The sequence below is a fragment of the Brassica napus genome, chromosome A9 (assembly GCF_020379485.1).
Source record: "Brassica napus cultivar Da-Ae chromosome A9, Da-Ae, whole genome shotgun sequence".
NCBI classification, from domain to species: Eukaryota; Viridiplantae; Streptophyta; class Magnoliopsida; order Brassicales; family Brassicaceae; genus Brassica; species Brassica napus.
The window spans coordinates 7,889,890-7,911,132 of NC_063442.1; the positions used below are offsets into that span (position 1 = coordinate 7,889,890).

The 21,243-nt window shown below is 35.3% G+C and overlaps 4 protein-coding genes across 4 annotated transcripts; 3 read left to right on the top strand and 1 right to left on the bottom strand.

Annotated features, from left to right (window-relative positions):
* The first annotated feature begins 2,721 nt into the window (after nt 1-2,721).
* On the top strand, nt 2,722-6,363 carry LOC106450870 (probable LRR receptor-like serine/threonine-protein kinase At1g63430). The gene is made up of 13 exons (XM_013892654.3): nt 2,722-3,117; nt 3,300-3,438; nt 3,503-3,574; nt 3,650-3,793; nt 3,873-4,013; nt 4,100-4,222; nt 4,295-4,359; nt 4,425-4,682; nt 4,758-4,963; nt 5,044-5,176; nt 5,274-5,431; nt 5,511-5,726; nt 5,815-6,363. The coding sequence occupies exons 1-13, from the start codon at nt 3,027-3,029 to the stop codon at nt 6,076-6,078; spliced, it is 2,010 nt and encodes a 669-aa protein (XP_013748108.1). The 5' UTR covers nt 2,722-3,026; the 3' UTR covers nt 6,079-6,363.
* Nucleotides 6,364-9,247: 2,884 nt separating this feature from the next.
* On the top strand, nt 9,248-14,362 carry LOC106450848 (probable copper-transporting ATPase HMA5). The gene is made up of 6 exons (XM_013892623.3): nt 9,248-9,633; nt 11,194-12,597; nt 12,687-12,941; nt 13,027-13,149; nt 13,244-13,723; nt 13,794-14,362. Exons 1-6 carry the CDS (start codon nt 9,319-9,321, stop codon nt 14,214-14,216), a joined length of 3,000 nt encoding a protein of 999 aa, XP_013748077.1. The 5' UTR covers nt 9,248-9,318; the 3' UTR covers nt 14,217-14,362.
* A 1,153-nt stretch (nt 14,363-15,515) lies between these two features.
* LOC106450861 (probable glutathione peroxidase 8) lies at nt 15,516-17,043 on the top strand. Its single transcript, XM_013892643.3, has 6 exons — nt 15,516-15,666; nt 16,140-16,216; nt 16,299-16,360; nt 16,442-16,560; nt 16,634-16,801; nt 16,887-17,043. Exons 1-6 carry the CDS (start codon nt 15,622-15,624, stop codon nt 16,914-16,916), a joined length of 501 nt encoding a protein of 166 aa, XP_013748097.1. The 5' UTR covers nt 15,516-15,621; the 3' UTR covers nt 16,917-17,043.
* A 224-nt stretch (nt 17,044-17,267) lies between these two features.
* On the bottom strand, nt 17,268-19,770 carry LOC106450838 (AT-hook motif nuclear-localized protein 5-like). The gene is made up of 5 exons (XM_013892613.3): nt 18,823-19,770; nt 18,359-18,426; nt 18,123-18,254; nt 17,881-18,039; nt 17,268-17,777 (listed from the first exon to the last, which is right to left on the bottom strand). Exons 1-5 carry the CDS (start codon nt 19,319-19,321, stop codon nt 17,484-17,486), a joined length of 1,152 nt encoding a protein of 383 aa, XP_013748067.1. The 5' UTR covers nt 19,322-19,770; the 3' UTR covers nt 17,268-17,483.
* Between the last annotated feature and the right edge of the window lie 1,473 nt (nt 19,771-21,243).

Genomic DNA, 21,243 nt, shown 5'->3' on the forward strand with positions numbered 1-21,243 from the left:
ATTGCACCCTATATACATGAAAAAAACATAAATACACTAACTAACCAAAATTCTCCCCTCTCTCTTACTTTTTCTTCCTATCTCTCTCTACTCTCTCTCTCAAAATCTAATTTTTCATTTTTTTTTGTTATTTGGCAAATAAGCCCATAATTGTTTATATGTATCTACTTTTCACGACTCAATGTAACATGTTTATTTAATCAAACCGCAAGTTCAATATTACACAAAAAGCCAATCTAATAAATTTCCGAAGCAACTTTAAAAAATATATATTTATTTTAGGATATGATAATACAATTAGCTTGGAAAAAATAGATTTGTTCGTGTTAGTGTTGAAAACTTTTCATATGCGATTTGTTAATGATGTTTTTGCAGATATAGCAAATTTTACTGGTAAGAGATATCATTCTAATATTGGCAAGTCGATCATGCAATCCATTTTTAACTAGAGAATACACAGAAAAGGAGAGAAGACAACAAAGCACAACACTTACGTCAAAAGTGAAACCTACTTGGTAAATTTCCTTGGACGATCCCTCCCTGAATTGACTTTGTCTCCCCTTTGATGCATTTTCCTATTGTGAATCTAGCTGGTTATATTATCCAAATAATACTTGAAACAATGTCTTTGTGACAGATCTCGATCAGTGTAAACCTCCAAGCATAAGCTCGCACGATTGGTGGCGTAAAATCTGACGGACTCTTTTGCCCCTCACACTATAATAGTAGTATTATATTCTTTCCGTTTCAAAAAAAAATACATATTTTAAATTTTTTACACTTAAGAAAACACATTAAAACTTGATTGTAAATGCATTGTTTTTTGTGAATAACAATTTTCCATAACTTTTATCCAATAGAAATTCAATAAACACCATTTTTTTATTGAAATTTACAATTTTTTGCTAAATAATACATTGAAAATATAAAAAATATATCTTTTTGAAACGATTTTTTTTTCTAGAGAGTGGATTTATCTGAAACGGAGGTGGAGGAGTATATAGGAACACAACTCATCCAAGTATTGAATGTTCATCTTCTAATAATATACTAGAGCTTGATCCGCGCATCCGCGCGGATGTTAGTTTTTTTCATAAATGAATATATATTTGTATAAGTGATAATATATATTTTAAAATTTACCCGTTTATTTTTTTTTTTTAATATGACATTTCTAAACACAATAATTTTTTTTAATATGACATTTCAAAATTTTATGATTATGTATAAGAAAATTGTTGTATACTCCCTATGTTTTTTAATATAAGTCATTTTAGAATTGTGTACATAGATTAAGAAATCATTAATTTTTTTATATTTTCTAAACAAAAACATCATTAAATTATTTATCTAAACACAAATCAACCAAAAATAAAATAGAAAGTATATTATCATTGGTCATATAACATTAAGTGTTAATAAATTTTATATAGAAAACCGAAAACGTCATATAATTTGGAACATAAAAATTCTTCTAAACGACTTATATAAAAAACAGAGAGAGTACTATTTATTATGTATATGTGGAATTAGTAAAATAATTACATATAATGTATGTAATTGCGAAATGTATATATGGAATTAATTATTTTAAAACACACATATTAAATAGGAAAAGACAAAGAATACTAAAATCTAGGTTTATTAATTATTGTTGCCATTATTTTTAGCTAGAATTTGATTTGGAAATACATTAATTGAAGAGAAAAGACAAAAATCCTAAAAGGTAGATTAATTAATAACTCCAGTGGCATGTCATTGTAAATATAGTGGAAAACTAAGGGATAATCTAATTTTGTACTCCTCTTTTAATAGATTAGATGTAAAGAAACGTATATTTTGGCACAAAAAAAACGTATATTTAAATTAGTCTTACAGTATTTTCTTACGGTGAATAGATTTTATTTCTTCCCTTTATAAAAAATCATATAAATCTACTTATCATTACATCGTAAAAACGCTCTAGTTATTTTATATAGCGTTGCAACTTGCATGTATATAATATGTTCAACGTCTGATTAAAATACAATTCATAGATGACATATACGGTCTACGGAAGTACTGTATGTCCCACCAATAGCTAACAAGAGCTCTAGATCACCGTAGACACCGTACCATAAAAATTCTCTTAATGATTTAACTTAAATCATTTAACGCGCTATTACTTCAATGATTAGCAACAATACTATATAAGAATCATCCAACGAAATTTGTTAATTTCCAACATTATTCTAGATACACTTTTTCGATTGGAATCAAAAGCTAGCGTGTATATATTTTTTGTTGTTGTAATAAATCTTTGAAGTAAATCATTTTCTAAGACAATTTAACAGATATTGTAATGATTTGCAAAAGTATACAATTGCAGATATTCGAATTGTATCAATTCCTGGTATATAAATATTTGGATATATCCTGATCAGTATGATTATTTTTTTTTGTCACATAAATTGTTATTAATATCATAATATTCTAAAATGAAAATCACCAAAAGACATTCATGTTAGAACACACAAAGTATAGAAATTCCAAAATGACTCATAATCACATAAAGTTTTCTAAAGTAAAAAAAAAAAAAAAAAAAGAGGAAGGTAAAACATTCTTCCTTTATATGGACTTGTAAGTATTTGTTATATTTTTTTTCATAGCAATATTTATATATCCTTTTCCACTTATTTTAATTTCTAATTAAAAGGACATTTTCTCCCATCCAATAAAACAAAAGACCTGTCTTTGAATCCAAGTCTCTCTCTCTCTCTCTTCCTCACACTTCGCCATCTCTGCTAATTCTCCTACTTTCTTTTTTTTAGTTTCCTTTGATAGGCTGCTAGTAGCTAAATCGTGTATAATCTTTAGCATTTCATTCTCTCTCTCTCGTTGCTAATCTTGGTCTCTTCCTGAGCTTAAACATCTCGTTTCTTCAGAGTACTTACTTGTTGAGGAAAAGTTGTCGTCTTTCAATCTGAATATCAGTTGGTTCTCCCTGGGTTTAATGAGTCGAACTTGAGTGAATCTTCAGAAAGAAAATGAGATCGAACTGTTGTTCTTTAGCTCTACGGCTGTCTCTTGTTCTTGGGCTCTTCTTCGTCTCTTGCGATGGGTTCGCCTCTAACGAAGGTATGTGAAGCTTTATCTGCTTAAACCCAGATCTCAGATTCTTTGGATTTAATCGTAGAATCTCAATCGACCGACCTCAAGAAAAGTTTCCCTTTTTGGAGAAAATAAGTCGAATCTGTGAAGTTAAAAGCTTTAAATTATGCAAATCCATCTGATAAGATTTGTGGATCCTCTGTGTACAGTTGGAGCTCTTAGAAGATTCAAGGAAGCTATCTATGAAGACCCTTTGCTTGTTATGTCTAACTGGAATGACCCCAATTCACATCCTTGCTCTTGGACCGGCGTCACTTGCTCTCCCTCTAAAGACCATGTTATCAAGATGTAACAATCTCTCTTTGTAGTTTAGTGTGAGTTTGGCTTGTGATTGGATCTTGTTTTGGTGCAGAAATATATCAGCTTCATCGATAAAAGGGTTTCTTGCGCCTGAGCTGTGTCAAATAACCTACCTTGAGGAGCTGTACGGTTTTCATACTCACAACTATATGTAGTTTGATGTTTGTGATTTGACATCATTGAATGAATGCTTATGTAGAATCTTACATGGGAACCTTCTACTGGGGACAATACCAAAGGAGATTGGGAAGTTGAAGAATCTCAAGATCTTGGACTTGGGAAACAATCATCTCATGGGTCCTATCCCTGCTGAGATTGGGAGTTTGTCCAGCATTATGATCATGTAACAAAGACTCAACCTCTTCCATACCTTTTTAAAAAGATGAGTTGCTGAGACGATTGTTTTGTTTCACGTTTTGCAGAAACCTTCAGTCCAATGGTTTAACTGGAAAGCTGCCTCCAGAGCTCGGTAACTTGAAGTATCTTAAAGAACTTCACATCGACAGGAATAGGCTTCAAGGAAGTCTTCTTGCCGCTGGACCATCTGGCTATCCTTCAAAACTGTAAGTTTTAGCTATTAGTTCTGTGACTACTTCTGTCTATAATTGCAATGTTTAATGTTTTTTTTTTGGTTTACTCAACTCTGCAGGTTTTCTTCAAATTCAAGTGCGAATAATGCCGGTTTGTGCAAGTCTTCGCTATTGAAAGTAGCTGACTTTTCATACAACTTCTTTGTTGGAAACATTCCCAAATGTTTGGAGCACCTTCCAAGGTATTAGTATCGTCTAGGTTGTTTTGCTTCAGAGTTTGAGACATCTCAAATTTTGCTTAATGGTCTCACTAGGGCGAGCTTTCAAGGGAACTGCATGCAAAACAAGGATCTTAAGCATAGACCTTCTTCCCAATGCGGTAAGAGACATCGATTTTAAGCATTTTATGAGTCTTGGTTTACTAAAATGTAATCTGTGTTACAGGTAATGCACAGCTGGTCAAAACTCATGAAACCCCCAGCTCCCCACCTAAGCACCAGTCAGCTGATATCGTGGCTAAGCATCGTAAAACATCAAGGCCAAAGTGGCTTCTTGCGCTTGAGATAGTCACAGGATCAATGGTCGGTTTGTTCTGCCTGGTTGCACTTTTCTCAGCAGTTCACCGCTGGAAAAACAGGCCGTCTCTCATCATTCCTTGGAAGAAATCTTCAAGCGTTAAGGAAAAATTTGCAGTCTACGTTGGTTAGAATCATCTTTCCCCAAAATTTCTCCAACATTCCAATACAAAATTCTCAATTCTTTTTCTTTTACTCGCAGATTCTGAAATGCTGAAGGATGTCTCGAGATTCACGAGGCAAGAGCTTGAGGTGGCGTGTGAAGACTTTAGCAACATCATTGGTTTGTCTGCTGATAGTCAGGTCTATAAAGGAACAATGAAAGGTGGGCCTGAGATTGCTGTGATCTCTCTTTGCGTCAAAGAAGAAGACTGGACCGGGTACCTCGAGCTCTATTTCCAGAGAGAGGTAGCTTCTCCTGATCATGTTACATAGAAAAGCTGCTTTTTGTGTCTGAGACGTCTAAAGCTATTTTCACACTGTTTCAGGTTGCAGATTTGGCTAGACTGAACCACGAGAATGCTGGAAAATTACTGGGATACTGCAAAGAGACTTCACCGTTTGCAAGAATGCTTGTTTTTGAGTATGCATCAAACGGAACACTATACGAGCACCTCCACTGTAAAAATCATAACTAACTTCCTCAGAGCTTTTTGTTGCATCATACTATACTGTTTAGGCTAGAGATAACATTGTTGTGATAAATGTTTTGACGCAGATGGGGAAGCCGCTTTGGTATCATGGGCAAGACGGATGAAAATTGTCATAGGCATCGCACGTGGTCTCAAGTACCTTCATATGGAACTGGATCCTCCATTCACAATCTCTGAGCTGAGCTCAAATGCGATCTATCTTACAGAAGACTTTACTCCCAAGGTATAGTGAAGTGAGACCAGCTTGTTATCTGAACAGTACAGTTTATCTTATGTTTTTGTCTTGGCTTTCTCTGGCGCAGCTGGTTGATTTTGAGTGCTGGAAGACGATTCTTGCGAGATCAGAAAAGAATTTGAGGAATATCAATAGTGAAGGTGCGGTATGCGTGCTCCCAAACGCAATGGAGAGTAGATATCTCGATGTATCTGGTAATATCTATGCGTTTGGTGTTCTTTTGCTGGAGATTGTGAGTGGAAGACCTCCTTTCTGCAAAGACAGAGGCTTCTTAATTGAATGGGTAAGAAAAAAAAGGAAGAAAACTTCAAACCTTGTTACTATTTTAACGAAATGGGTTTTGACTTTTTGGGCATGTTACATTGTTGCAGGCAAAGGAGTATCTTGAAACACCAGAGGCAATGGCGAGTTTGGTGGATCCGGAGCTGAAGCATTTTAACCAAGAAGAGCTTGAAACGGTGTGTGAGGTGGCGAGGCAATGTTTGAACAGGGATCCGAACAACAACAGCAACAATAACAACAAGCCATCAGTGCAAGAGCTATGTGAGACGTTGGAGAGTAGAATCAGTTTGTCGATTTCCGCAGAGCTTAGATCATCTTCTTTGGCTTGGGCTGAGCTCGCGCTTGACTCGTGATGTGGGTGAGAGAAGAGTGTTGAATGATGAATGCTAACTGGAAACCGGAACACCCCAACTCTGTAAATCAGTCGACTCGTTTTAAAGTTTGCTTTTGTTCTCTGATATTGAGGAGTGTGTTTGAGTTCTTATCACGTGTTGCTTTTGTTCTTGATTAGTTTTGGTGGGTGTGTTAAAGTGTGTTTGTAAAGGAAGAGAGAAACATAGAGTTTGTAAAAGATTTTAAAATTTGGAAATTCTATGAGATGTTAAAGTATGTTTGTAGTGAAATTTTTTTTGGAACTATGATGCTATTTTTATGTTATACTTACGGTGAATGAATTAATATTTCATAAACGTCGTATGGGATTTAACTTAATAAAAGTCTTTTGACTATTTCTACAAAGCCGCCAATTTTACGGTTGGTACGATACGATACGACTTAATTGTTCTCAGAGCACCCGCAATGAGAATCATTAAATAGAAGTCATTAAAAAATAATAATTAAATAATCAGTGGATTTTACCAAAAGCTAAAGATTCAGAGCTTGATTGGTTTTTCCGCTATCACCCGCAAACGCAGCTTTTGCGATTGGTAGCGGTTGACAGCGTTTCGAAACAATCATACAAACCGCTACAAATCGCTTCAAACCGCTCCAAACCGCTCCGAACCTCTTAAAATCAAAAGCTGGTTCCAGCTAGCGTTTGCGGTTGCGGGCGGTTGCGGGAGGATAATTTTTTTTTCTTTTTTTTAAAAAACCATATAAATACAAAAATAAAAATAAAAATAAAATTTTTAAAATGGAATTATAAAAATACTAAAATATATTTATTATATTTTAATTAATATTATAAAATTTTAAAATAAAAATATTTTCTATAATTTAAAAAATTTAAAACTATAACTTTGAAAATATAATTTACATATTTATTATAATATTATGATTTTTGATATTTTTATAATTATATAAAATGTAAATATTGTTAATTTATTATTTAACCGCTGCTGTATTTGGTAGTTAACCAGTCATAAGTATCCCGCAAACGCACCAATTTCTAACCGCAGAACCAGTCGTACAAATCTCTTAAAACCGCTAGAAACCGCAACCACCCGCATCGGCAAACGCCCGCAGCCGCAATCGCAACCGCTGCGTTTGAACCAGTCAGACCCTCAATCTTTAAAATCTCTAAATAAGGATTCTTTTTTAGTGAATCCTTACACTATTTGCGGGTCCTCACGATATGTGGCGATCCGCGATTGGTTGATATTATTTTTTATTTTTTAATCTAAAAAAGAAAAAAAAAATAATATTTAAAAAATTAAAATACACTTTTTCTAAAAGCTCTCTTTAGGTAACACCATTACAGGTGCTCTTACGAGGTTGAGTGCCATCAAAGCTACAGACATGTATAATAGATTCCATCTTACCTTAAACTTAAACTGGATATGGATTACCAAATTTTCCGTTGAAAAAATTTAAATACATTTTTTTCTAACGTTAAAGGAAATTTTTTAAAATAATACATTTATTTTATAGCACGCAATGGTTGCATAGTACGCCAAGCCGAATATGTAACTTGAAAGGAATTTTACTTGCCTTTTCTTGCAAATGGAGAAGAAAATAAACAAAAAAATACAAGTAAATATTCATTAGAAATGGACGACAAAATTATATAGAAATGAAACAAAAAACAAGAACTGTTCTCTTAAAATTTCAATATATTCATAGATGACAAAAGAAAAAAATAGAAACAAGAACAAGTAAAACTACTTCGCCCTGTAGTTTATATACAGTTTACGTATCCTTTTATGTTCTCTTTCGTTCATTTTTGAAATATTATAATTCAAAATTTGACTTATTACTATGTATTACTCCTGTTTTATAAAGGGTTTTACTTTTATTTTTATTTTGTTTCAAGAAAATATCATTTTTACAAATCTATTTTTTACCTTTTTGAATAGCCAATAAATTTTTATTTAAATTAGTGTTGTTTATTTAATTATATATTAAATAAAAAGGTATATTAATTGATTATCTAGATAGTCTATTATATATATTTTTTAATCTTTGTGAAATTTATAAAAGTTACACTTTTGTAAAACAAAAATCAAGGCATAGAATGTGATGTCATAACAGTGACACAATGACAATGTAATTAATCAGTCAATTAATTATTGTAATGAACATAATAAAGGTACTTCCTATTTATTCACTCCGTTCGAAATGTAAGATGTTCAAAAAAAATTATGTTTTAATATGTAAGATGTTTTCATATTTATAGGCAGCTTTAACTTTATCAAAATCTGTGAAACTAATCAAATTTAATAGTTGTATTTTATAATTGGTTGGATAGCTTTAGTTTTTAGTTTGTAATTTTAATAATATTTTTAAATAAAAAATAATTTTTTTAATAAGTATGTTTACCTAAAACATCTTATATTTAAAAACGGAGAAAGTATTATTTAGACACCGAATGGTCAAAACCATACTACAGAATTCAAAATGGTATTTGTAAAACCACTTCTATTCACCAATCATAACCTTTTATATTAAAAATGCAGTTTTAAATTATAAAAATAACAACACCGCAAACACTTAAATTTTCCACTAACTAATGGAATACAGTTCAGAAAACACAAAGAACATAGTAAACGATTTTGCTCAGTTACCCACTGAATATTTTTTTAATATAATTAAAATATTTCATGAAAACAGTTTCTCATAGTCTCATACGGGCATACCTATTTTAAGTTAATCTATGCATAAAAATTTTTATATAAACAGTTAATCTATGCATAAAATATATTTAAAATAGTTAAATGATAATCTAATGTATTAAATTTTATCTCTCCTCACCAATATTTATATTTATATAATTACTATATTTTAAAAAATATCATATTAATTTGTATCATAAAATATTTTTAGCAATAAAATTTTGTTGTATAACCACATTTAATTCGATTGAATTTATCAATTTTTGCATTAACAAATATGTGGTTACCAATATTATGTTACTACTTAATTAAAACAAAATTACAAAATCTGGAAGGTTAAAAAAACTTTTAAAAGTCAGAAGAGAGTATTTACGGAAAGAACCCAATAGTTTGAGTATTTATAGAATCGGCGCACATATTTTGTCATTTACCAAGCGAGACCTTTTTCCCTCTCTCCCGATCTATTTAAAAAGCTTAGCCCATTCGAAAGTATAAACAAACATTTCCCACAAACGTAAAAGGAATCAAAATTGGAGACGACTAATGGCGACGAAGCTTTTGTCTCTCACATGCATTCGCAAAGAGAGATTCAGCGGGCGTTACCCTGTGTTATGGAAAAATCTAAACAGGCCACGTGGCGGCGGCGGCGGCGATGGATCACCGTCGGAGACGGCGGTGCTTAAGATCGACGACGAGGAGGCGATTGCCAGTGCGGTTTTCCGCGTTATCGGGATGACGTGCTCCGCGTGCGCTGGATCTATCGAGAAAGAGATCAAGCGTCTCCCCGGGATTCACGAAGCGGTCATCGACGCCTTGAACAACCGGGCTCAAATCCAGTTCTACCCTAGCTCTGTCAATGTAAGTTTCGATTGAAATTTCAATATCTGATTCTTCTTGTTGTATTTGAATCGATCGAGCTGTTTCTGAGATGAATTTGAATTTGGATATAGGGGTTTTCTGTATATTCATGCGAATAGTTTTTTTTTTTTGAAAAACAGTTTCATTTGGATGTTGATCTCTAAGACTCTAACAAGATCAAGCAGGTTGAAGATATTTGTTATGAATTGCTTTAATCTATTTTTTTCTTATCTGCAAAAGAAGGATCACATGATGTGGAGATTTAATTTAAAGCCTCTGTTCAAAAAAAAAAAGGATGTAGAGATTTTATCCACTCAAAGCTCAAGCTTTGTTCTGTCACAGTCACGCAAGAGAGTTGCAGAAACTGTTTGAGAAGAAAAAAAATCAGATACATAACAAGTAAATTAGAAGAAAAAAATGAATTTAATGGCATTAGAGATTTATCTAGTTCACTTTCCCAAACCGGATCCACTAGAGCACGAGGTTACATTATTGTGTCTTAGTAGTTCTCACTAAGAACTCTCTCTCTCTCTCTCTCTCTCTCTCTCTCTCTCTCTCTCTCTCTTGTGATACTTTTAACATAATACTGTATATAAGTTCCCTTTATAGCCAAACAACAAGTGGTACTTTAAGTTCAACTTGGTGAGAGAGTTCACACGGCCTTACACCTTCAGATCACATCTATTAATCTTTCACTTCTTCCATACTATGTATCTTCTCATGGGTCTGTTTATTTTTTCCCTTTGGGACCCTCTCTTTATCTTAGTCACATTAAGAATTTTGTTGCGTTCACAGTTGTACTAACATCAAACCCTCTGATTTGGCTCACAGTCCTTGTCATGTTCATTGGATTCCATTCTCGAGTCCTTATTTTCTCAGGCTGTAGTTAGTTACTTTTGAGAATTGCTTGAAGCTTGCTCACATGTAACTCCTTAGTGTAGATATCAGCTCAGTTGGAAGCTGATCCAATTTTCACAATCTTGTTTATCCTCCCTGCATTCATAAATCTTATGAACTGCAATATGATGTCATACCGATCTTCTGTGAAGTATATATCTGTTGAATTCCTCGGACAATCCTACTTAATGATTCCCACTTATACAGTGCTAGGCTTTCATTGTTGTTTGTTGATGAAACCCATTGAGTTGGTTTCCAACTTGTTCCATGAGAAACAGCCATCAAACTTTATCTAAATAAGTTTTACTTGAAGATCTCTTTGCTCCCTAGAACTCTTCACATTCTATAGACGTAGCCAAGCTTCTTTTTTATTTATGCAACATCTGCTTTGAGTGAATATGTTAGCAATAGACCTTGTCACAAATGATTTTTTCCTACTCAAAACTGTACGTAGTTATGCTTTTGTAAGTACCCTAATTATACTCTCCTTATTACGCTTTTGCTTTGCGAGAACCCAATTGTACTTCTCTTTGACAATGAATCGAGTATTTCTTGGATGATGCACTCCCTGAAGCTACTTGATAATGTGTTTCATTTAATGTTTGAAATTAGGATAATAGGTTTCATTATATATTTCATCTGGATTGTTGTACTGGTTGGTAGGTGGAGACAATTCGTGAGACTATTGAAGATGCTGGATTTGAAGCATCACTGATAGAGAATGAGGCGAATGAGAGGTCCAGACAAGTATGCAGGATAAGAATTAACGGTATGACTTGTACCTCATGTTCTTCAACCATTGAAAGCGTACTGCAATCACTTCATGGTGTACAAAGAGCTCATGTTGCCTTAGCAATTGAAGAAGCTGAAGTTCATTATGATCCCACGCTCCTCAGCTGTGATAAACTACTGGAAGAAATAGATAATGCGGGATTTGAAGCGGTTCTTATAAGCACAGGCGAGGATGTGAGCAAGATCGATTTGAAGATCGATGGCGAGTTCACCGATGAATCAATGATGATGATTGAAAAATCGCTTGAAGCACTCCCCGGGGTTCAGAGCGTTGAGATCAGCCATGGAAGTGATAAGATATCTGTCTTGTACAAACCCGATGTGACGGGGCCAAGGAACTTCATTCGTGTGATAGAGTCTACTGTCTTTGGTCATAGTGGTCACATCAAGGCAACAGTATTCTCCGAGGGAGGGGTGGGCAGAGAGTCTCAAAAGCAAGAGGAGATCAAGCAGTACTATAAGTCGTTTCTGTGGAGTTTGGTGTTTACGGTACCAGTGTTTTTGACAGCCATGGTCTTTATGTATATCCCTGGAATTAAACATCTGCTGATGTATAAGGTCGTCAATATGCTCACCGTTGGAGAGATCACAAGGTGGCTTTTGGCTACTCCTGTCCAGTTTATCATCGGCTGGAGATTCTATGTTGGCTCTTACAAGGCTTTACGCCGAGGATCGGCTAACATGGATGTTCTGATTGCTCTGGGAACAAATGCAGCTTACTTTTATTCGTTATACACAGTGTTGAGAGCTGCAACGTCTCCTGATTTCAAGGGGGTAGATTTCTTTGAGACCAGTGCCATGCTCATTTCGTTTATCATACTAGGAAAGTATCTGGAGATTATGGCAAAAGGCAAAACATCTCAAGCGATCGCGAAGCTTATGAACTTGGCACCAGACACTGCGATATTGTTGGCTGTGGACGAGGAAGGGAATGTGACTGGTGAAGAGGAGATTGATGGTCGACTGATACAGAAGAATGACGTGATCAAGATCGTTCCTGGTGCTAAAGTAGCTTCGGATGGTTATGTTATTTGGGGACAAAGTCATGTGAATGAAAGTATGATAACTGGAGAGGCAAGGCCAGTGGCAAAGAGAAAGGGTGATACTGTTATAGGAGGCACTTTGAACGAGAACGGTGTTCTGCATGTTAAGGTTACAAGAGTCGGTTCAGAGAGTGCTCTTGCACAGATTGTTCGTCTCGTTGAGTCTGCACAATTGGCCAAAGCTCCAGTTCAGAAGTTGGCTGATCGGATTTCCAAGTTCTTTGTTCCTTTGGTGAGTAATCTGTCATTTTGATTAACAGAAAGTTTAGTCTTTTAGAAGCAAAACTCCTTCGTAAACTCAAATCATTTATAATGTTGCAGGTAATATTCCTCTCGTTCTCAACTTGGCTTGCCTGGTTCTTAGCTGGGAAACTGCATTGGTACCCTGAAGCATGGATACCTTCCTCAATGGATAGCTTTGAGCTAGCTCTTCAGTTCGGAATCTCTGTCATGGTCATAGCTTGTCCATGTGCTCTTGGGCTGGCTACTCCAACCGCTGTTATGGTTGGCACTGGGGTTGGTGCATCTCAAGGTGTGCTGATCAAGGGTGGTCAAGCTCTAGAAAGAGCACACAAGGTTAGTGTAAAATTACTTGCTCTCTTGCTTAAGGTTTTCGGTACCAATTGTTAAATGAAACTTAACACTATAAGTGATCGCATAGGTAAGTTGCATTGTCTTTGACAAGACCGGAACTCTCACGATGGGAAAACCCGTGGTTGTTAAAACTAAACTCCTGAAGAACATGGTGCTTCGAGAATTCTATGAACTTGTGGCTGCAACTGAGGTGATCTCTTTGTAACACACATGCAAATATTTACGGTTATGTTTTTGAAACTGATTTCGTGCATCAAAACTGAACGCTATCCTTCTTCTGTCAGGTAAACAGTGAGCATCCGTTAGCAAAGGCTATTGTTGAGTATGCCAAAAAATTCAGAGATGAAGAAGAGAACCCTGCGTGGCCTGAAGCCCGTGATTTTGTGTCTATCACTGGAAACGGAGTGAGAGCAACCGTTAATGGAAGAGAGATTATGGTGGGAAACAAGAACCTCATGTCTAGTCATAAAATTACTATTACAGCTGATGCTGAGGAGTTGCTAGCAGAAGCTGAAGAGATGGCTCAGACAGGAATTTTAGTGTCTATAGACAATGAGTTAACTGGAGTTCTGGCTGTTTCGGATCCTGTAAAGCCGAGTGCTCGAGAAGCCATCTCCATTTTAAAATCCATGAATATCAAAAGCATCATGGTAACTGGTGACAACTGGGGAACTGCTAATTCGATTGCTAGAGAAGTTGGTATTGACTCTGTTATAGCAGAAGCGAAACCCGAGCAGAAAGCAGAGAAAGTCAAGGAACTACAGGTTTGTAGCTCCACAGTAAATATCTTTGAAATGTACTATTGAAAATGATAAAAAGCAATGATTTTTGCAGGCTGCGGGTCATGTTGTGGCGATGGTTGGAGATGGAGTCAATGACTCACCTGCTCTCGTGGCAGCGGATGTAGGAATGGCCATTGGTGCAGGAACCGACATTGCAATAGAAGCAGCTGATATTGTCCTGATGAAAAGCAACTTGGAAGATGTGATCACAGCCATTGATCTTTCGAGGAAAACGTTCTCAAGGATCCGTCTCAACTACGTATGGGCTCTCGGGTATAACCTTATGGGCATACCGATCGCTGCGGGGGTGCTTTTCCCGTCTACTCGGTTCAGGTTGCCTCCGTGGATTGCAGGTGCTGCAATGGCTGCTTCTTCTGTTAGTGTTGTGTGTTGCTCTCTCTTGTTGAAGAACTACAAGCGGCCTAAGAGGCTTGATAGTCTGGCGATCCGTGAGGTTCAAGTGGAGCGGGTTTAGAAAACCAAACTCAACCGATACAAACGGATTAAATGGTTATGTGATTTGATGAACTAACAACCGGTACCATAAATATCTACATGGTTTGTGTGTTAGATTTGCTACGTTAGTATAATAAGAAATCATAATAAATACTTAGCACAAAAGATAATGCTTTATCTTCTTCTAGAATACTGGCTGATAACCTGAAAAGAAATGTCACAAAGAAAGTGAAAATGCATGACGTTTGACTCTAGAAAAACGCTCTACTACATGGCCAAGGGAAAGTAACGTTAGCCTTTGGAACTTTACTACAAACATTTGACTTGTGGGTTATGATGGCAGATGCTGAGAAATGGTCCGAGATTCGGTTATGTACTCGTCCTTGGATGCGTTTTGTTTGAAGACGATGCTTTAGTTTACGCATCAGAGGCAATATTCATACTTTGTGAGATTATTTTCATACCTTACAATTGCGATAAAATAAACGGTTGTGACTCGCAATATAGAAAGCCCAACAAGCTGAAATAATAACAACCGCAACGGCCCATCATTGAAAACCACTCGCACTAATAGCGCGTGAGACGGATATGCCAGAGCCGAGACTGCATTTTTCATGCTTTTTAGTAGGGGTGGGCACTTCGGTTATTTTATCGGTTCGGTTCGAGTTCGGTTCGGTTTAGTTGGTTCGGTTCTAGAATTTTTCCAGCTGAAGTAAACCATAGTTAGTTTGGTTTGGATCGATTTCGGTTCAGTTATGTTCGGTTCGGTTTATATTCGGTTTGGCTTGTATTCGATTCGGTTCGGTTCGGTTTAATCGGATTTCTCTTAGTTTATTTATTGTACAAGAAATCATGTTTTAATACATACATGTATGGTTGTCATGAAATAATCGCGTTGGACATAATCAAAAATTAAGTATGTAAATTAAATTCAATTAATTAGACTTGGCTTAGGTTTTAATTTTAGGGTTTAAAAGTATACGCTATTGAAAAAAATTAACATGGAAATTATGTGGGCTTAATGACGAATATTACAAAAGTTAGACGAAGTGTCATGGAAATCAAATTATATTACGATTTCCTTCGTGCAAAAAGAAATTACGTGGGCTTAATCTTAGGATTTTAATATCTTGATATTACTAATATTTTTAATTTAAATAACTATAAAAACACTTCGGTTTATCGGTTCGGTTCGGTTTAAACCGAACTGAATTGAACCGTTCGGGTTGGAAAAATCTCAACTGAAAGAGTTGAAATGGACTTTGGTTTGGTTCGAATCGGTTTTGGTTCAGTCGGTTCGATTCGATCGATTCGGTTTGGTTTTTTTGCCCACCCCTACTTTTTAGCTTTTTCTCTTCTGTCCTCTCAGCTGACTCCTCTCTCTCTCTTGCTCTCATTTCTCGTGCTTCTCAAATTCTACTTCTATGGCGACGAAAGAACCAGTATCTGTTTACGATATAAGCATTGAGGTGACAAGATTGCTTAACTTAAATCAACAAATGTGTGATTTTTGCTGAAAAGAATGACCTTTGGTTTAGGGGTTTTAGAGTGTAAAAAGAGATCCATGAATGCTTAGGTTCTTTATTTTCTCAAGAAAGACTTTTTTTTTTAACTTAATATGTATTTCTGGTTCTGATAGATAGATTCTTTGTTGGGTCTAAGATTGTTAAAGATGGAAAACAATATGACAAATGATCTTCACTGAAGGAATTGTATTACTTGAGTTTTGTTTAGGTTTGCTTAGTGGTCTTTTGTTTTGTCAGAAGAATCTGAAACTTAGGTAAATCAATTAGATCATGACCGTTGATTGAACACTGCTTTGTCTTTTGGAATTTGGTGTTGGTGTCTCACAGATTGTTTTCTATGATATCTGATTGAATTCTTGTGTTACCTTCTTTTAGCCTTTATCAATCGCTACATTTCTTCTTCTGCTTTGGAACAGGATGCAAATGGAAACAGCTTAGAACTCAGTCAATACAAAGACAAAGTTCTTCTAATTGTCAATGTTGCTTCCAAATGGTTTAGTTTTCTTATACACCTTCTGACCTACTTCCATTTTTTGTATTTTTGGTGCTAAATGTTTATACGCTGATGATCTCAGTGGGATGACAAACTCAAACTACACCGAATTGAATGAGCTTTACAACAAGTACAAAGACAAAGGTAAACTGGTTTCAACCAAAAAATGTCTCAAGGCTCTTGTTTCTTTCACATGATTAGCTTGATGTTTGTTTCTGCTGCAAGGTCTGGAGATTCTAGCATTTCCCTGTAACCAGTTTGGTGAAGAGGAACCTGGAACTACTGACCAAATTACAGAGTTTGTTTGTACTAAGTTCAAATCTGAGTTCCCCATTTTCAACAAGGTATATACCAGTCAGACGAATTGATTACAAGTTTCTATGTCTTGATGTTGATCTTCCCCCGTTGTGTGTTTAGATTGAAGTGAATGGAGAGAATGCTTCTCCTCTTTATAAGTTTCTAAAGAAAGGCAAATGGGGAATCTTCGGAGATGAGATTCAATGGAACTTTGCTAAGTTTCTTGTGGACAAGAATGGTCAAGCTGTAGAACGTTATTACCCAACCACTTCTCCTCTTACACTCGAGGTAAACAAACAATCTATATCTCTATCTCTAAAGAAACAATTGTTTTTTTCTCTTTGTGCTTATGTTATGTCTTAATTCTCTGCAGCATGACATCAAGAAGCTTCTGAACGTCTGACTGAATCACCTCTGTTGATAACTGTACTTTGATCTTAAACTTCTCATGTAATAAAGCAATCACATTGCCTTTGGTTTGAATTTGTTATGTTTTGGTTTCATTAAAATCCATACTAAAATTGGTTTCACTTGGGTTCTTCTCTCTAAAATCAAATACATTTCCTCCGTTTTACCATAAACTACTTTTCAGCTGCTACAAGTAGTCTTAAGAAACAAAACCTTGAAGGTTACACTGAAGGAGATGACAGTGCACAAAGTACTGACTGGTCTAACTACTTTATCTGATCACTTTGGTAATGCTTAAGAAACCAAGTTCTCGATGACCAGAAAGAGAGCTTTAATGGGGTATAGATAGTTAAAAATATCCTTAAATAACCTCAAGGGAGGGGTTTTGCTACAATAACAATGTTAGAAGGAACACAGTTCTCTGAGATTTCTAGTTTAACATTCCCTGATAAATAATCTACAACAACAAAGATATTTACAGCACTCACATTCTGCATGCTGCTGCTGCTTCAATAACTAAGAAGGTAGTGTAGTAAATAGGAATAAAGATTAATGTTCTGAATCATCCGCGAGTCAAGTCAATATCAGTGAGTAGGTTTCTGCTAGAGTCAAGTGATCTGCCTGAGCCTGAGACTGAACCTTCCCCTGAACCGGGCCATCCACTCATTCCCTGACCTGAGAAGTTCTGTGGCGTCTGCTGAGCCACCTGTTCTGCTGCTGCTTCTGGATTAGTCGGTGTTGTCTCCATTTCACTATCGTTGTGCTCTTCCTTTGGTTCACCTTCTTGTTTGATGGTCTTGTTATTGTTATTATTAGACTTTGGGACTCCACCATATACAAAACTACAAGCCACCACCTGCAAAATAACAAACAATGTTTTGTTTTTTTAAGAGACATTACAAAATTTAAAAGATTTTAGATTCACTCTATTAAACATTAGAGAAGAGGCATTCAAGAACCTGAACGAGGCTGGCTGCGATAAGCATTCCAATCCCACCGCCAATAACATGACCTTCAGGACCAGAAAGGGACACACTCAAACCGCCGGTTCGACTTTTGGATCCACCTTCTTCATTCACCAAATAAGATCCACCTAAACTTAGTATCTCAAAACGTCCCTAAACACACACACACACACAAAGAAGACCATTAGTTTTAAATGTTTTTTTAATTCAGTTAATAGAATGAACGATTTTGAAACCTCATATGTCAAAGAAGGCTCTGTTGTAGCGGGTTGACGTAGAGTGACTGAAGAAACTGTTCCAGTGCCTGACATTATACAAAGAGCTCGTGGTCTTTGCTGTGAAAATGACATTACTTTTGAAACAATATCCTGCGAGAAAATATAGAGGAAGCAGATGAATAATCATTATGAAATTTTCAGATTGTCAATAAACAGAATCAATAGACTGAAAGGAGTTTTTTTTGAGAGCTTACTTCTCCTGCTCCAACACTGATGACATGAGGTGCAAAAGCAAATCCAGCTGAAGTGTTCATCCACTCACCTAAAGTAACCAACAGAGGTAAAAGATTGCTCTTAATAAAAATTTCTATTGACTAATCACATTCCAATGACTAATTACTAATCCAAACACAGATTATAACACATATGTATCAGTTAAATTACTCTTTCACATCTTAGTACCTAACAAGCGAGGTTGTGTAGGAATTACAACATAGCTAAATCAAACCAAACTAATTTGTTTTAGCTCAAGATCTCTCACTAATTACCAAGATTAGACCACAGATGGATCATTAAATTAGCAGTAGCAGCAGAACTAAACCAACATACTCTTAACCACATAATCATCTACAGCTTCTAGCATTAGGAACTTTCACATAATCATAAGATCTAAGCTCAGGTTCTTCACAATGTAACATTTAAAAACTCAAGATCTCACCAAGATTAGCCAGTCGTTGCTTCCTTCCAGTTCCAGGAGGTCGACCTCTGGCTCGCTTAGGAGCATTTGGATCAGTCATTGCAGAAGAGTCCTTAGCTTTATTACTACCAGCAGAAGAACAAGGCACAGGAGAAAGCCCTAAAGAGACTCGTCCATCAGGAGCATACTTCCTCGGCCTTCCACGTTTCTTCTTAACCAACGGCTGCTCCATCGGAGGCGGTGGCGGCTGCTGCGGCAGAGGAGGCGGCTGCACCGCCGCAGAAGAAGCCATCCCCATGTGAATGCTGTGTCCGAAATCAGAGTGTCTGTGGTCGGCCATGGGGAAATGAGGCCCCGGATTGTTAGCCTGAGGGTGGTGGACGTTGGGGCTAGGCATCGGCCTCATTCCCGGCGGCGGCGCGTGGAGTCCACTCGCGACCTGGGAAGGTGAGAGATTCGTGAAGGCTCCTCTTGGAAGATAGTAGTGAGAAGGAAATGACATTGCTTCTCTCCCGTCCATGCATCTAAAACCTTGAATCACAAGTCTTTCGCCGAGATTTCAAATGGGTTTTGACCCTTTTGGTTGAAAGATTGAAACTTTATGAAGAAGAACAGAGTACTACACACTACCCTAGAAAGAAGCAAAGCTAAATCTTGAGCTCACTTCGAAAAAAGCAGATTCGAAATTACGAAAAATTAAGACAAAGAGGAGAAAGAAGAAGGTAGATTTGACTTCGAAATCTAGGGCTTCCGAGATGAAAAAACGCAAATGTACAACAGAGAGAGGAGACAAGGGAAGATGACAGAAGAGACAGAACAGAAGAGAAGAGAAAAGAGGGAGAAACAACAGATTTATAATTTTTTTTTAATTTTATAAATATTGTGAAGAGAGAAACAATGAAATTTTAGGCCTTCTCTGAAAGTTAGAAGACTGAAGAAAAGGGGAGAGAGACTGACGACTGAAGACTGACGACCACTATTTTTTGTTTATATATTTTTAATTATTTTATTCAAATAAACTACGTACTTGGTTTTTATAATAGTATTAAATTGGCTTGTTTAAGAATAATTTTATTCAAAAGCTTTTGAACTTTCCTTTTTATACCAAAATTTAATGTCTCTCATATACCTCTGACTGAAAATGAAGTTTAGTCAAATATAATATATTTAATGCCTTTCATGTATAAATAAATTATATGCTTTTTAAGTTTTTTTTCTCATGAAAATAATATGCTCATTTCCGATAACAATATTTTTGTTGTATGTTTAATATTTTATATGGTAAGATTTATGAAAATAAATGTCTATATGTATTTATATATTATTATGTTATTTTGAGAGAAATTCTTATGAAAATATATATGTATCTATATATATATTATCATATTATGTTTTTCATTTAGATGAAATTAATGAACATAGGGAGTACATGCATATTTATAGTGAAAATAAAATTATGAAATATGCTTGAGTCGGTTAATAAGATATTGATGGATCTGGATAATTATTATTTATATTTTATTATTGTGAATATTGTTTTTTGAATATTCAGCTTATATTACATGATGCTTTTAAAAAAAATTTATCAAAGAAAAATTTATCGGATAAAATTTATAAAGGGCGACGTTCTATAGTTCTTCGAATTGAATATTGCAAATGTATTTTTTCCCAAACTAAAAATTATAATCTTGTTTTTTTCAAACTTATAGTTTGAAAGTTAATTATATATTAGAGCTTGAGCCGTGAACCTACGTGAATAGTCTATTTTATAATATATATGTATATATATAAAACAGAACAATTTAATGGTTTTATTTATGCTACTTTAATTTATGAGAAATTAGGCTCTATATACACCAAAAAATTCAATATTTGCAAACTACCCTAACACTAACTTTGACACTGTTGATATTTCTTTAATACAAAATTACCCCTGCCCAAACAATCTCCTTCTTTCTCTATCTTGTATATTCTGCCCGAACAATCTTCTTCATTCTCTCTATTTCTTGTATTTTCTTATAATCACTCAACACAATTTCTTTTCTGTTAATCTACAAATGTTTTCTTCTTATCTTTTCTATTTTCAACGATGTCAATCAGTTTTAAATATGTATGTTTCAATTAATACAGAATATGAATTTAACATATATTAGTCTCATTCCAACTATAAATCTTTATCTAGCTTTTCTATCCTTTTACTCAATCTCAACCATGATATGAATATTCTAAGCAATTCCATTGCAAATACATGTGAGATCTTTTCAATTCACTTGCTGGTAAAAGAACACGGTTGTATTTGATGGGCTGTATACTCAAGAAATAGTGGGTTTTCCCGACATTGATGAAACCTAAATCTAACCTTTCAGTTATGAAATTTTGTAGTCGATATTTTTTCAATTAACTGCTAATGGTTTGATTAGATGCTAACAATTGAGTATTGTG

Excerpts from the sequence above, each read along its gene's own strand:
- LOC106450870 (XM_013892654.3), top strand. The coding sequence starts at position 3,027 with ATGAGATCGAACTGTTGTTCTTTAGCTCTACGGCTGTCTCTTGTTCTT. Across the intron at positions 3,575-3,649 it reads ATAACCTACCTTGAGGAGCT|AATCTTACATGGGAACCTTC; the intron begins GTACGGTTTTCA and ends ATGCTTATGTAG. Across the intron at positions 5,432-5,510 it reads CAGAAGACTTTACTCCCAAG|CTGGTTGATTTTGAGTGCTG; the intron begins GTATAGTGAAGT and ends TCTCTGGCGCAG.
- LOC106450861 (XM_013892643.3), top strand. The coding sequence starts at position 15,622 with ATGGCGACGAAAGAACCAGTATCTGTTTACGATATAAGCATTGAG. Across the intron at positions 15,667-16,139 it reads TTTACGATATAAGCATTGAG|GATGCAAATGGAAACAGCTT; the intron begins GTGACAAGATTG and ends GCTTTGGAACAG. Across the intron at positions 16,361-16,441 it reads CAACAAGTACAAAGACAAAG|GTCTGGAGATTCTAGCATTT; the intron begins GTAAACTGGTTT and ends TTCTGCTGCAAG.
- LOC106450848 (XM_013892623.3), top strand. The coding sequence starts at position 9,319 with ATGGCGACGAAGCTTTTGTCTCTCACATGCATTCGCAAAGAGAGATTC. Across the intron at positions 9,634-11,193 it reads TCTACCCTAGCTCTGTCAAT|GTGGAGACAATTCGTGAGAC; the intron begins GTAAGTTTCGAT and ends ACTGGTTGGTAG. Across the intron at positions 13,724-13,793 it reads AGAAAGTCAAGGAACTACAG|GCTGCGGGTCATGTTGTGGC; the intron begins GTTTGTAGCTCC and ends TGATTTTTGCAG.
- LOC106450838 (XM_013892613.3), bottom strand. The coding sequence starts at position 19,321 with ATGGACGGGAGAGAAGCAATGTCATTTCCTTCTCACTACTATCTTCCA. Across the intron at positions 18,427-18,822 it reads GCAACGACTGGCTAATCTTG|GTGAGTGGATGAACACTTCA; the intron begins GTGAGATCTTGA and ends TGGTTACTTTAG. Across the intron at positions 18,255-18,358 it reads TCAGTGTTGGAGCAGGAGAA|GATATTGTTTCAAAAGTAAT; the intron begins GTAAGCTCTCAA and ends ATTTTCTCGCAG.